At 40.6% G+C, this 12,429-nt stretch overlaps 1 protein-coding gene across 4 annotated transcripts in view; it reads right to left on the bottom strand.

The window, feature by feature from the left end:
* oxr1a (oxidation resistance 1a) overlaps nucleotides 1–12,429 on the bottom strand; it is a 149,947-nt gene that overhangs the window by 25,155 nt on the left and 112,363 nt on the right. For 3 of the 4 annotated variants that reach the window (XM_029450789.1, XM_029450786.1, XM_029450788.1), the window contains 2 exons: nucleotides 6,938–7,045; nucleotides 4,689–4,802 (listed from right to left, as the gene is read on the bottom strand). In XM_029450789.1, coding sequence (XP_029306649.1) covers nucleotides 4,689–4,802; nucleotides 6,938–7,045 — 222 coding nt within the window. The remainder of the gene's footprint in view (nucleotides 1–4,688; nucleotides 4,803–6,937; nucleotides 7,046–12,429) is intronic. The other variant, XM_029450787.1, reaches the window with a different exon arrangement.

Below are 12,429 nucleotides of genomic sequence, written 5' to 3'. Positions count from 1 at the left end.
GCGTTAAAAATATTAACGCATATTAATCGCGCTCCTAGATGCCCCTGACTTTTGCTCCGACAGCGCGGAGCACGGAGCTATGACTAAAATTAAATAATTACTGCACTTACACTTCAACACTGAACGAGTACTACATATGAAGCTTATTTGGCGTTCACTTCCTGCAGAAGTCCCTCAACTTCTGAACTATTTTTCACTTTCATTTCTATATCCTGCAAAAAAACAAGAAAACATAAGTCTTTGTCACATGATTCTCACTAACACATAGTAGGCTCAGTAGGTGCTGGAGTTTAGGAAATGAAACATATTCACTTGAGTGAGATAATCACAAAACGTGGCCATGTCGCACCAGAAATATAAGTAATCTAAGCTGGTTCTACTTCCTCCATTACTAATTTTAGATCACAACCCAGTGGAAGGAAGGAAGGAAGGAAGGAGGGAGGCAAAAGAGGTGCCAAAAGAGGAAGACACAGAGAAGGTCACAGAAGTAGCTTTGCCACCACGGTGAGTAATTGTGTGTGCGTGCGTGTGTGTGTCAGTATGAGCATGAGGACGGTCTGGATAGGACAAAGAGGCCACGCCTGCCCACACAGATGACCAGGGAGCAAGTATGCCAGCGAGGGGTGGCTGCCAAATAATCCAACGACAGCAAGACCGCCAGCCGGAAAGTCAGCCAGCTACCCATGCACACACACACGCACACATTCATCCCAACAGCCAGCCAATGATCCATGCCTGCAAGATGTGTTACTTTTTGCTGCCAGTACCAGCAGGCCAGCAGGCAGAGCAAGAGCATGAAGTCTTTTCAAAGGCTGCCTTCTCTGGCCTTTAGCTCCGTCAGAGAAGCACTGAACTACATGGGTGGATGGTGAAAAACATTTACCTTGCTGCATGGGCAGTGCATAACAAGTGCATTAAAGCATATGATGGATCCACATTTTGCAGTAGACTTTTGATCTGACATATCTGTCTCTTCTACTTTTTCACAATGGACATTAGAGGATATTCATTCAGTAGCAGACTTATGTTAAATATTACTACAAGAAAAATACAACTTACCTAAAACTCATCTTTTTCAGTTATTTCTAAGTAAAAAAAGAGTCAGAGTTCTGTGCGAGGGGGGTGGGAAGGATGTGAATGTGTTTTGCTCCATAACAATCTGAATGATAACTCTTTATTTCATTTGTGTTCTTTACTTTTGAAAACTTCTCTTCTCCATGTTAACTATGTGTTTTTAAAGTGTCCTTCATGCTCTGGGTTCCTGTGCACTGGCTTTCATTTATGGAAAACTAAAGCCTACCGCAGGGTGAATGCTAGAAGGGCTTCAACAAAAATAATATCATTTCAGTTTTTATTTAAATGAATAGCCACACAGAACATTCTGCAGTGACAAAAGATCCATTATGTGTCTAACGGCTTTGATTATTTGGCAGGCTAACATCTAACAGGTTTTTTAAACATCTGCTGCTAGATCTGATTCTTTTTTAATTAAAAGGTAAAGGAAAAGCGTCTGAAAGTAGTTTCTCTTCAGCGCACTCATCTTTATCAGGGTTACACTAGCTATTAGCTGCGTGCATTGCTATTACTATACACCTCCCAGAACCATTTATTTAGATAATATCCTCATCGAGATGTGTGTGCCGAGCACCAAAATTGGCTTGTAATTAAAAGATGCCGGGTATTCTGGAGAAAAAAAGGAAACGAAGCCGAGTGAGTTATTAACGGCCTTTCTGTGGTTTAAAAATCAAACAGCACCTGGATGCTGCTTTGCTTCGGTAAGGAAGAGAACGAGATAGGAGTGTGCAAGCAGGCAGGCGCACATTTGACAGATACAGACACACTTTCACACAGACACACAACGCCTCCACAAACACATACAGAGCTGGCACATCGGGTGAGGTAATGTTCCCTCCCTTCTGCCTTCCAAGCACACTTCCTCTGCCTGGAATAATTGCTGCCTTGCTGCCTGTCTGGGAAAGCGAGCTGCTCTGTTCATTAGTTGCTCTAAATATCAGACACGGCATCACTTTTAAAGGCTTAATTTCACTGCAGTCACAGCCCCTCTCTCTGATCCTCACCCGTCGAGAGCCGCAGAGTATGCTCCCGTTCTCGCACGCATGACCTAAATAGATAAGCAGTAAATGAACGGGGCCCTTTCTTTTGAAATTAACGGACAGAGATGAGAGCAGACGAGAGGGGAAAGTTTGTAGTGGGAGGGTGTCTAAGTGACAGTGATGGCGATGGAAATTGCAGTATCCATTTTCTTACAAAAGCGGCAAAACAAGACGTCTGTTTCCATGGAGACCAGATAACAGTCATATTTCTTAAGGGACCACTGGGCTTCTTGCGGCGCTTAGTGATTGGCTCATTCAGATGCTGCAGACACAGTACCTGTGGCTTACACTGCTGGTTTTAGAGCCGAGAGGACAGGATGTGTTCGGCTGACTGGTCCAGACCTGAAGTCACTTCAGACACAAACTACATGCCTCTGACCTCCAGCTCGCTTCTATTTATGTGACACTAGTCAAGCTGAGAAGGACACGTGGGGAAATTGTGATACGTAACGTACATTTGGTCAGAGCAGGAATAAACCCCGCCACAAAATAGGGCCGCAACTAACAATTACTTTCATTATCGATTGATAAATTAATCTAGAAAATAACAAGGTGAATTAAAGGGAGATTTTGAATTGCGTAAGTACACTGAATGATCATCATACAGTGTTTACATGCACCAATACACACTGAATCACTTCTTAAACCAAGCACTTGGAGGTGGTCAGAAATACATATGGCCACATGTGTAAATGCCGTGTATCTCCATCTTCATGTAAAGAAACTACATAATGAATCAAACCCACATTACTGTCAGCAGCTTGGATACTAATTAAGAGCCATGCATTAGCAGAGACAGTTTTTCTAATAGCCCATTTCACACATGCACTTTATTCTGTAAATGCTCCAGCAATTTTACATGTCAGCTTCATGACTTGATAAGGACCACAACCACATTTTCCATAAAAGTCGCTCTAGCAATCTGCATCTCCCTCCATAGGACAATGAGAGACATATTAATGGTTACGGCACAAACGTAGAAATTAAGTGTGCATATTTTTTTAATTGTGTGAGAAGACATTAGAGTTTTTGGCTGGAGAAGCAAATAAACGTGATAAAAGAAGTATAAACTGTTGGCTAATTGTCTTGTTTTGAGCTGCTTTGACCATTTAATATGAGAACAACACTTACAGTGAAGACAAACTACAGATATCTCTGAACAAGTTAGTCAGGGTTGAGTTGGGTTTCAAACCCAGGGAATAAATTAACGACCGCAATTTCAAAAAGAATAATAAATGATAGTTTATGTAAAACTTGTAAGTGTAAATTGGGTGGCAACTTGGGTTGATTTCATTGATGAAAATTGTTATACTTATTGTGTCTGTTGGTAGTAAGATGACACCTGGCTGACTTTGCATCAAAGACCACAAAATAATTCAATCTTGGACTTTATTGCGTCATTTACATATTTGCAGTTGTGTGTGATTAATGTCCTCCTTCTCATAATGTCAACTAAACTACAGTAAACAGCCATTGCATGCAGTATTGCATACAGTATTTAATGCACAATAGAGAGAACACACATGTTCTCTGGGTTAACACAATAGAGGAAATCATTTTACAGTCTCACAAAAACATTATTGTTAAGCAATATATGTGTCCTTGATTTTGACTATATGTGAAACACATACATCACTTCCTGTCCTTGGAAATACAAAGCAGGTTTTATTTTCTGACCTATCCTTGGAATTATTGGCACCTTTAGTCTTTTCTCCCTGCTGATGCATGACCGCCATGTCTAGGGAAGCCCTGAGAGGCAAGTGAAAGAAAAAGGCCACGGCAGGGAAGACCTGATCTTAATTGTTTACTCTCCTGTGTTTTTAAGGTTATGACGATGATAATATTTTAAATCTGTGAAAACAGGTGAATAAAAGATTTTGGATTATTTTTCAAGTGTTTGTTGTTGTAATACCTATTTCAGCCACCAGATGCTGAAGTGCACCACTGCCCCATGTTCTAAATAGGATGTATGGGGTAGTATTGCACTTCAGCATCTTGTGGCCAGAATGAGTATTACAACAAACAAAATAGGCCAAACTTTTTTTTCCACCTGGCAAAACTTTTCCCCAACCTGTTCTCAAATCATAAGGATACGGACGAGAAAACTATTTAGATCAGACTTAGAAAACTGATCACCAGATTTAATTTTTCTCACTTGCCTCACAGAGCTACCGTACATGTCTGCTTGTAGGAGCAAAAAATTAAGACGCAAGGCAAATAGATCTTCGGTGGCTGAAATGATACCAGTCGCTTGCCTCAATCACAATTTGAATGCATTTGTAATATGCAGCATTTGGCACTTTTCTGTAGCCAATTTCCCTATTGATCTCAATGAACTATCTCTGACCAAATTAAAGATTAACCATCAACAATTACACTTGCTTAACATTATCTAAATGGTGACTGACCTGAAAAGTTGCAGAAATTAATTATTATAAAAAAACAATAACATCTATTGCATATGTGAGTGTTACTTTTTATATAAAAATTCTACAATCTACCCATAAATAGCATGACAGTAGTTAAGATAATATACTTTGAGTGTGTGGGATTGTGCATCAGGGGTCAACATACCGTCACCTTTTCTAAATCAGCTTCCGAGGAGGTGGGAGATAGGGGGCTGATGGGACTGAGGGAGGGGGAGCTTCCGACACTGGAGACGTACTCGGGATCAGGAACGTACAGAACCTGCAAACACAATCCATGTCTGTATTTACACAGGCACCACCTTTGTGCAAACACGCATTTGCAAACCACACATGCACGCACAGGGAGAGATAAGAGACTCGTTCTCACACATAAGCATACACACACAGCCTAACCACAAATGTGACAAGGCAAATGACATAAAATCAAATGAGTAGCCTTATGCTATTGACAAGGATAAACAGAGAAAGGGAAAGTGACAGTTATGGACCCAGACGGACCCGGACCTATAATCAATAAATTATTAAGATGTTTTCAATTTTGACGGGGCACTTCTATTTTAACCGGCACAGCTTCATTCCGCTGTGTGTTGCGAAGGGCGGAGCTTCGCACCCAAGACGCACACACCTACAGTCAGAAACAAAAGGAGAGAGGAGAGAACTAAAGAAATCCCACGCTACGCTAACCCTTTGCTCAAAAGAAATAAAGAATCAAATATTAAAACAGCTGCAGGTAAATGTTCTGTTGATTGACTAATCAATTAATCAACTAATTGTGAAAGCTATATTTCTATAATAATGGATGTTACACATCTGTGTGTCACAATTAACACATACTAACATATGTATATTGCCATCTACAGTGATGGCGAGTTTGACTTCCATCTGTTGCAGAATGTAGTGACGCAGAAGGGGAAAGGTTAGTCTGACCATTTGAGAAACACGCTTATTCACTCTCCTGCTGAGAGTTAGATGAGAAGATCAACACCACTCTCTTAGCTGTTCGTTTAGTATGACGCTACAGCCAGCAGACAGTTAGCTTAGCATAAAGACTGGAAACATGATGAAAAAGCTATAGCAGACAACACACAAAGAAAATCTTATTATCGCCACTTCTAAAGCTCACAAATTAACATGTTATATCTGGTGTGTTTAATCTGTACAGGAGCCCTGCTAGCTGTTTCCAGTCTTTATGCTAATTAAACCTAACCATAGCTTAATATTCAGTCTACCCAGTCTCCTACAAAATGACGTTCCCATACAACTTAACTCTCAATTACGTTTCTAGGGTAAAGTTATTTCTTAAAGATTACTAAATAGATTAGATTAGAAATTAGAAATAGATTAGAACATACTTTTAAGGAGACCAGGCTGCCAGCGTACAGGCATGAGAGCGTTATCGATCGTCACATAAAACTCTTAGCAAAAAAGCTAATAAAGAGTATTTCCAAAAATGTCGAACTTATCTCTTAAGAGAGGGCGACTACATGTTCATTACTGTACAACCCGTACAATGTCTATTCTCAGAGGAAGAAAAAAAGACTTTAAATTTGGTTCTTTTTCGGATTGTATATTTTTGATCCGTATAAGTAAGAGATGAAATATCAATTTAGGGTTAAAGACATGAGCTGTTTATGTTGCGGTATAACTTGGACTTGAGCCGTGGAAGGAGAGAAGAGCTGATGGTTCAGTAAGTGCTCTCCACCCCCCCTCTGTACTTTGGACGCAGCTCAACTCAGCATTGTTTGCAGAGAGATGAGATGGGGGATGCCAACGGAATTGGCGTATGTGGTTCATCCCCATTCGTCTGGATTTCATTTTCACGCCAAGAAATACTGAGACAAAATATCATTTTGGGTGTTTGTCACTTTCCCCCATTAAAAAGAAAATAATTAAGAATTTTGGTCTACTGCTGAAAAAAGAAAAGACAAAGATGAGTGTGTGGTGGGCTAAAGATGGGTGTTTGCCTCATGTTGTCGGAACTAAAGCATCTTTGGTAGAATTCAAGCACATATTATTATACCTTTTCTAGAAACATAATAGGGCCTTTGCAATGAATTGCATCCTAAGGGGACAAATGACACTGTAATTAGCAGGCAATTAAGTGGAGATGCAGATAGTAGGGATGTGAACAGTGAGTCAGCAAGTTCCTCTGAGAGAGTAGGAGGATATACACATGCAGCATGTAATGTTCCCAAAACAACTTCTCTGTCCAATTTCTGCACCTAGATTCCCTAATGCACTGTAGAACATGTTTAGTGATTGCAGGATCAAGACAAACCATGCTAATGCGACACTGAGCGCTTTGTGAGAAGGTGCAGATGTGAGCTTGCTGAAGGACAGCGATGAAGTGATGCAGCTGAATATATCGGTGAAAGTGTGCACGGCGGTTCACACCTGGCCAGGCACCACTGCTCTGGAGAACAGCTTGTTCAGCTGAACCAGTTCGTTGGGTGTGGTGTCAAACTTGAGCGAAATGCTGTTCAGCGTGTCCCGCGATTCCACCTGGACCACAAAACAAGAGAGAGGACACAAAATCACACTCCTGATTCTGTTCAGGGCATTTCTATGTAGCTGTACAGAGAAGACTTGAAGATGTGACACAGATAACGAGACAAGCTGAAAAGCTGAAAAACTGTGGGCTGTGCAACTACTTCTTTAATGTTTGCTTTTTGCATGTTAGTTTTTGGGATGTTATGCAGATTAAAGCTGTCAGCTGTTGACCAGGAATAGATTCCCACGGGAGGCAATGTTGCTGGCAGAAATATGAACTGACATGAATGTCAGCAGCAGTCTTGTGTTATTTTGTGAAATACTCCTATAGCGACATCAACCTTTTTGTCAATTCAAACCAAGGAAGATTATTTTTAAGATTTTTTTATCATTGATTAATCCCTCAATTATTTGGTCTTTAAAGCACCAGATCATTTCCCACAAAAAGTGGAGGTGGTCTTCAAAATTCACCGTTCACTAATTTGTCAGCAAAATTGTCTAACTAGCCGACTATCTACAGTAACAGAGCGTTATTTCCCTGCACGAGGAGCGTTTCATACTACATTATTACATGGGGTAACAGGTAATGTCCTGTTCATGACTAGAACATCCACTTTGGTATTTCCCGACTGTATGGAAGCCGATCCTGAATGCTACTATAACAGAGTGTAGGCCAACGTTGGCCGCTCTGACCCGCTCTTTATTGTTGTAAATCTTCTTCCTGTCGAGCCTTTTCTCTGGTAACAGTGAAATATACTGTTGGAAAAGACAAAGTATAAATAAAAAAGGAGCGTATCTATGTTCCCAGTGTCCTATATTTCCATGTACAATATTCTGTTAACACACATTCATCCTCGCATTGTGTTCGGACCCATTTTAAATTAAAATATTTCATAAAATACTATCCAGTTTTTTATGAAATAAAACCAATGATTATTCATTTGATTTTTGAATTTGTACTTAGTTCAATGTAAGTCGCTCTGGATAAGAGCGTCTGCTAAATTACCTGTAATGTAATATTTAAGGTCCTTTAATAAAACCAAACCTGTCTATCCGTGGTGTTCCGAGTCAAATCTAAACAACGTTGAGTCTGATCTTACATTTCTATAACCATATTAACCCCAGGACTAACTAGCTTCTACACTTAATTCAGTTTGATGAAGCATTCATCATCCTGAACCACATTAAGTGTGCAAAGACGCAGAAGAAGAGGCAGTGCTCCATGTTATTTAAGCTTTAACGTATCATACAGGCTGCTGTTGTGGCGACATCCTGTGCTCAGCTGCTGCACTCTGCAGTTTTACACAGGTGCATTCGCTTGTCTCCACCATTTAAAATCTATACAACTGAGACGACCTCAACATGTCTGAACAAGTTAAGCATCTAACATGCCCCGTGGGAGCTTCTACCTTCCAAATAAGGCTGACAACCATGTCAGAAAGAGCCAGTGTACGGGAGAAAATATGCTACAAGTGAAAAAAGTGAGCTCAGGGGGAGAGAACCTCGAGAATCAGACAGGCAGGACTGATCTTAGCCGTGTATAATTAGGACAGGATAACAGCACTGTGTGTTTTAGTGCAACAGTCATGGGTCTGCCTCGGTGGTTCTCAGCATATGTGTGTGTGTGTGTGTGTGTGTGTGTGTGTGTGTGTGTGTGTGTGTGTGTGTGTGTGTGTGTGTGTGCAAACAGTCTCAGAAAAACACCAAGGAATGACAGCTTCTCCAAATTCTTGACATGACAGATTTTTTCCAGGAGGATATTCTTGCACCAACAGACAGACAGAGACACACAGCAGAGTCACAGACAGGTAGTTGAGTGAGGGGAAACAAGACAGACAAGCTGGAACATTAGTAACACTACATGAGGCAGTCACACATGATATGATCAGGATCATGGTCAGGTCAACATCGAGGGGAAGAAGCAGGAAATACAGAAACTCAGAAGACGTTTGTGGCCAGTGAATATTTCACAGTTAATATCACTAACATGCACTAACTCAAGCTCCAAAAAACAACCGTTTGACTCCAGGGAGCTGAAAGTAATTTTGAAGTGAAACAATTTGAAGCTATTGCATCATCACTGTAATACATAGGTGTCAGACAGCATGTCATGTGACAAAATCCTTGGTAAACTCAGAAAGAGAGATGAAGTGAGCGTTTGGTTTGAAACGGAGCTCTTATGAATTCATATTTCAAATATTTGAAGTGAATCGATTTAGTAAGAACAACAGAGCCATATGGCATCATCCCCAGAAACTGAGGCTCTGAGAGGCGGACAAGTCACTCACTCATCAGAACAAATATTCAAAGTGTGTTTTTTAGCCTGCTAGCTTGAGCATCTTCTGATGATGGGATAGAGCAGGGCTTTGAAGACAGGGGCAAAGGCTGGGGACAGGATCAGTGTAATTGGTGAAGCCAGGTTAGGACTGAGATAAGTTTTTAAACGTTAGGTGACATTTTTCTATTTAACAAATAGAAGAAAATATGTAGTAGTTTTCCTCTCAGACGGTGGTGCATTCCCAGCTAGAGGCAGGAACACCAAACATTCAAACTTGTAAAAACCCTGCAGAAACCTCTCGAGACGCGTTGCCTGTGTATTGTATTTGGATCCGGCACAAATCCACTTTACATCAACTTCAGCAGAATGTTTGTCCATGCCTCCTCTACTGAATGTACGTGTCATTTTAAATGATTAATGATCATGGTTATTTAAATTGGTATAACATGAAATTAATGTATTCAGGCAAACACCCATCCAGAGTGAGGCTTTGGCTGAAACAAGCCCACTACAGGCAACCAGAGGAATAACGACAACATTGATACAACGTCTCATGGAAAACCCTCTTAGTGTAACTGAGCATACAGTCATAAGATGAGAAGTTAGCTACTGATGGCTTGAATCCAGCAGGAACAGCGGGTACAAGACTAATCACCATGAAAGCACACTAACAGTAAAACTGCTGTCTCACTTGTTGTGGCACAGCTCTTTAACTTTTGGAGCTGAACGCACCATCCTCCACTGCATCCAATATAAGTAGTTTTGGTTTTGAAATCTCAGCTCTGACAAAATAACTGTTGAGTCATTGTTATTGATCAACAGTCCCGTCATCAAGTCTTATTATTTATGTCCCTTTATTCTGAACAGGACTATGAAGGGTGAATAATACTGGGCTGAGAGTGTGTTAGGAGCTAAACCAAGGCCCACATCATGGGCTACACTGGGTTTGGATGCCCTACCCTCTGGGGGAACACACCAATCAGAGCTGAGGTTAGTCACGCTGCTGGGATACAGTCTCCATGACTCGGCAATGTGAGAAATGTTGTATGAACAACAATGAACAAGGCAGAGCAGGGATGCATTGTGCAGTATGGACTTGATGGGTAGGCTTTGCAGGGCTGACTGATATAGTAGCTTCCCTGGCAGAGGTTTCACAGTGAGCTGAACTAGTCCCCATCAACGTTAAAATATTCTTACATTTTCAGCGCAAGGCAGCCAATCAAATCAAGCCTGAGGCAGGCTCTACTATTTTATCACTTCTTTCCTTTTTGATGCTGCTAGATGTGCTAGGAACTGCCAAGTAATGTTTGGACTAATTTATATCTATTAACATATACATATATTAAGATATGTTCAAACCTTAGACTCCTTAGGAACGTCTAGGATCAAACTATGATGATCCTAGACGTTCCCTCTCATGTTAGATACTTAAGTAGGCCTGAGGTCAAACACTAACTTCTTGTGTGTCTTTTTTTCTGGTCAGGTCTCCACAACATAACAATTTATGGAATTCCTTGTTTAGAACAAATATCGAGGGAGAGCGGCTGGTTGGCAGAATAGATGGTGGTATACAAGGTGAGTGCATCCCTGTATTCGTGAGTACTGTTCATTATCTGTACAAGATCTAATAAACCTTCAGTGTACGACATCACTTCGGCCTCCTGCAGCTTCTTTGGTTTCCAGTACTCTGCTCATTAAGAATTTCCCTCACAGGAACAGTAAATGCTCATGTGAGGGATGATTGTATTCACCATACTGTTTCCTTTTCTCAGTATGTCGCGAACCAAAACCTTTGCTTCCCCCCCTACTCAATCTAACAGCACAGCAACTACAAGAGCTCGACGTCTGCCAGAATAAATGTTTTTTCCCCGTTAATCACATTTGAATGCCGGATTTGCGCACAAAGCCCCGCTCCACAGGCGCACTAATGCTGTTTTGCATCACGTCGTTTTTTAAGCGACCACGCCAGTAGCGACGCGACTCTGTGTGATCGGGGCCATACCTCATAGATTACAAACAAAATAACTTATGTTATTCATCGGTGTTTGTGTAACAAGTGAAAAATGACATAATAATTCACATTTAGACTGCCTGTTAATCCGGATGCCTATTTTTGCCCTGTTCACTGACCGATCTCCTTGAAGGGTCAAAGTGGAGATACACAATAACAGCAGTTTGCTGAGATAATTAAATTGTCCTGCTAGATTAAATATTAATTTGATCAATTTCTAGGAACAAATCAAATTAGTAGGCATCCTTCATATTTCAAAATGCTATCCGATACCTCTATATCTTCACTGCTTTTTCATCAGGCCAGATTTAATTTAATAATTACATCAACATTGAGATGAAGTCAAATGGAGGTTGCACAGCAACGACGGCAGTGAAGACATGAACCAAGCTCGTGTCTTTGTGGCTGTCAGGTTTAGAAAAATAAACATATATTTATCACCAGCAATAAAGACATTCTTGTGTGTGTGTGTGTGTGTGTGTGTGTGTGTGTGTGTGTGTGTGTGTGTGTGTGTGTGTGTGTGATCTACGGTAGATACAGTAGCAACATGTCTAAAGATGTAGTACAAAGTCAAATGAGACAACTACAGTTAGGAAACTGAATTATCAGCTACTATTCCAAAGTATTTAGGAAAGACAGAGAAACAAAAGTCTGTAAAGAGCTGATGTTTCATGTGGGTTAGTTTGTAGTCTAATAAGACATTTATTTAAGCGGTTTCCGTTGATCAGATTGAGAAGCCAAATCCAAGAAATCCAACTGGGTTCCCCCTCAGCTGCTGAGGCCACGCAGTTTATTTAGGAATGACAGAGTAGCTGAGATGTTGAGGATTTAAAGGACATGCCTGAACCTGCAAACCGAGATACTGTTAAAATCAAGTATCAAAGGAGCTGAATAATATAAATAAAAATAGCTGGTTTCTCTATGATGCATGTAAATGTATTATCCCACATAAGATCAAAACCAAGAGTCAAAACGGGGATACTGGTTTGCATGTCAACACACTCACTGATCTCAGATTTGTCGAATCATGTAAATGCAGTCAAAAGTCAAGTCACTTAGAAAATACCTAAGTACCTACATTTCACTATAGTCAAATCAAATGTATTT

This window comes from Cottoperca gobio, chromosome 16, assembly GCF_900634415.1.
Source record: "Cottoperca gobio chromosome 16, fCotGob3.1, whole genome shotgun sequence".
NCBI lineage: Eukaryota > Metazoa > Chordata > Actinopteri > Perciformes > Bovichtidae > Cottoperca > Cottoperca gobio.
Note: the sequence above shows the minus strand (reverse complement) of the source record. Positions and strands in the feature narration are given on the sequence as shown.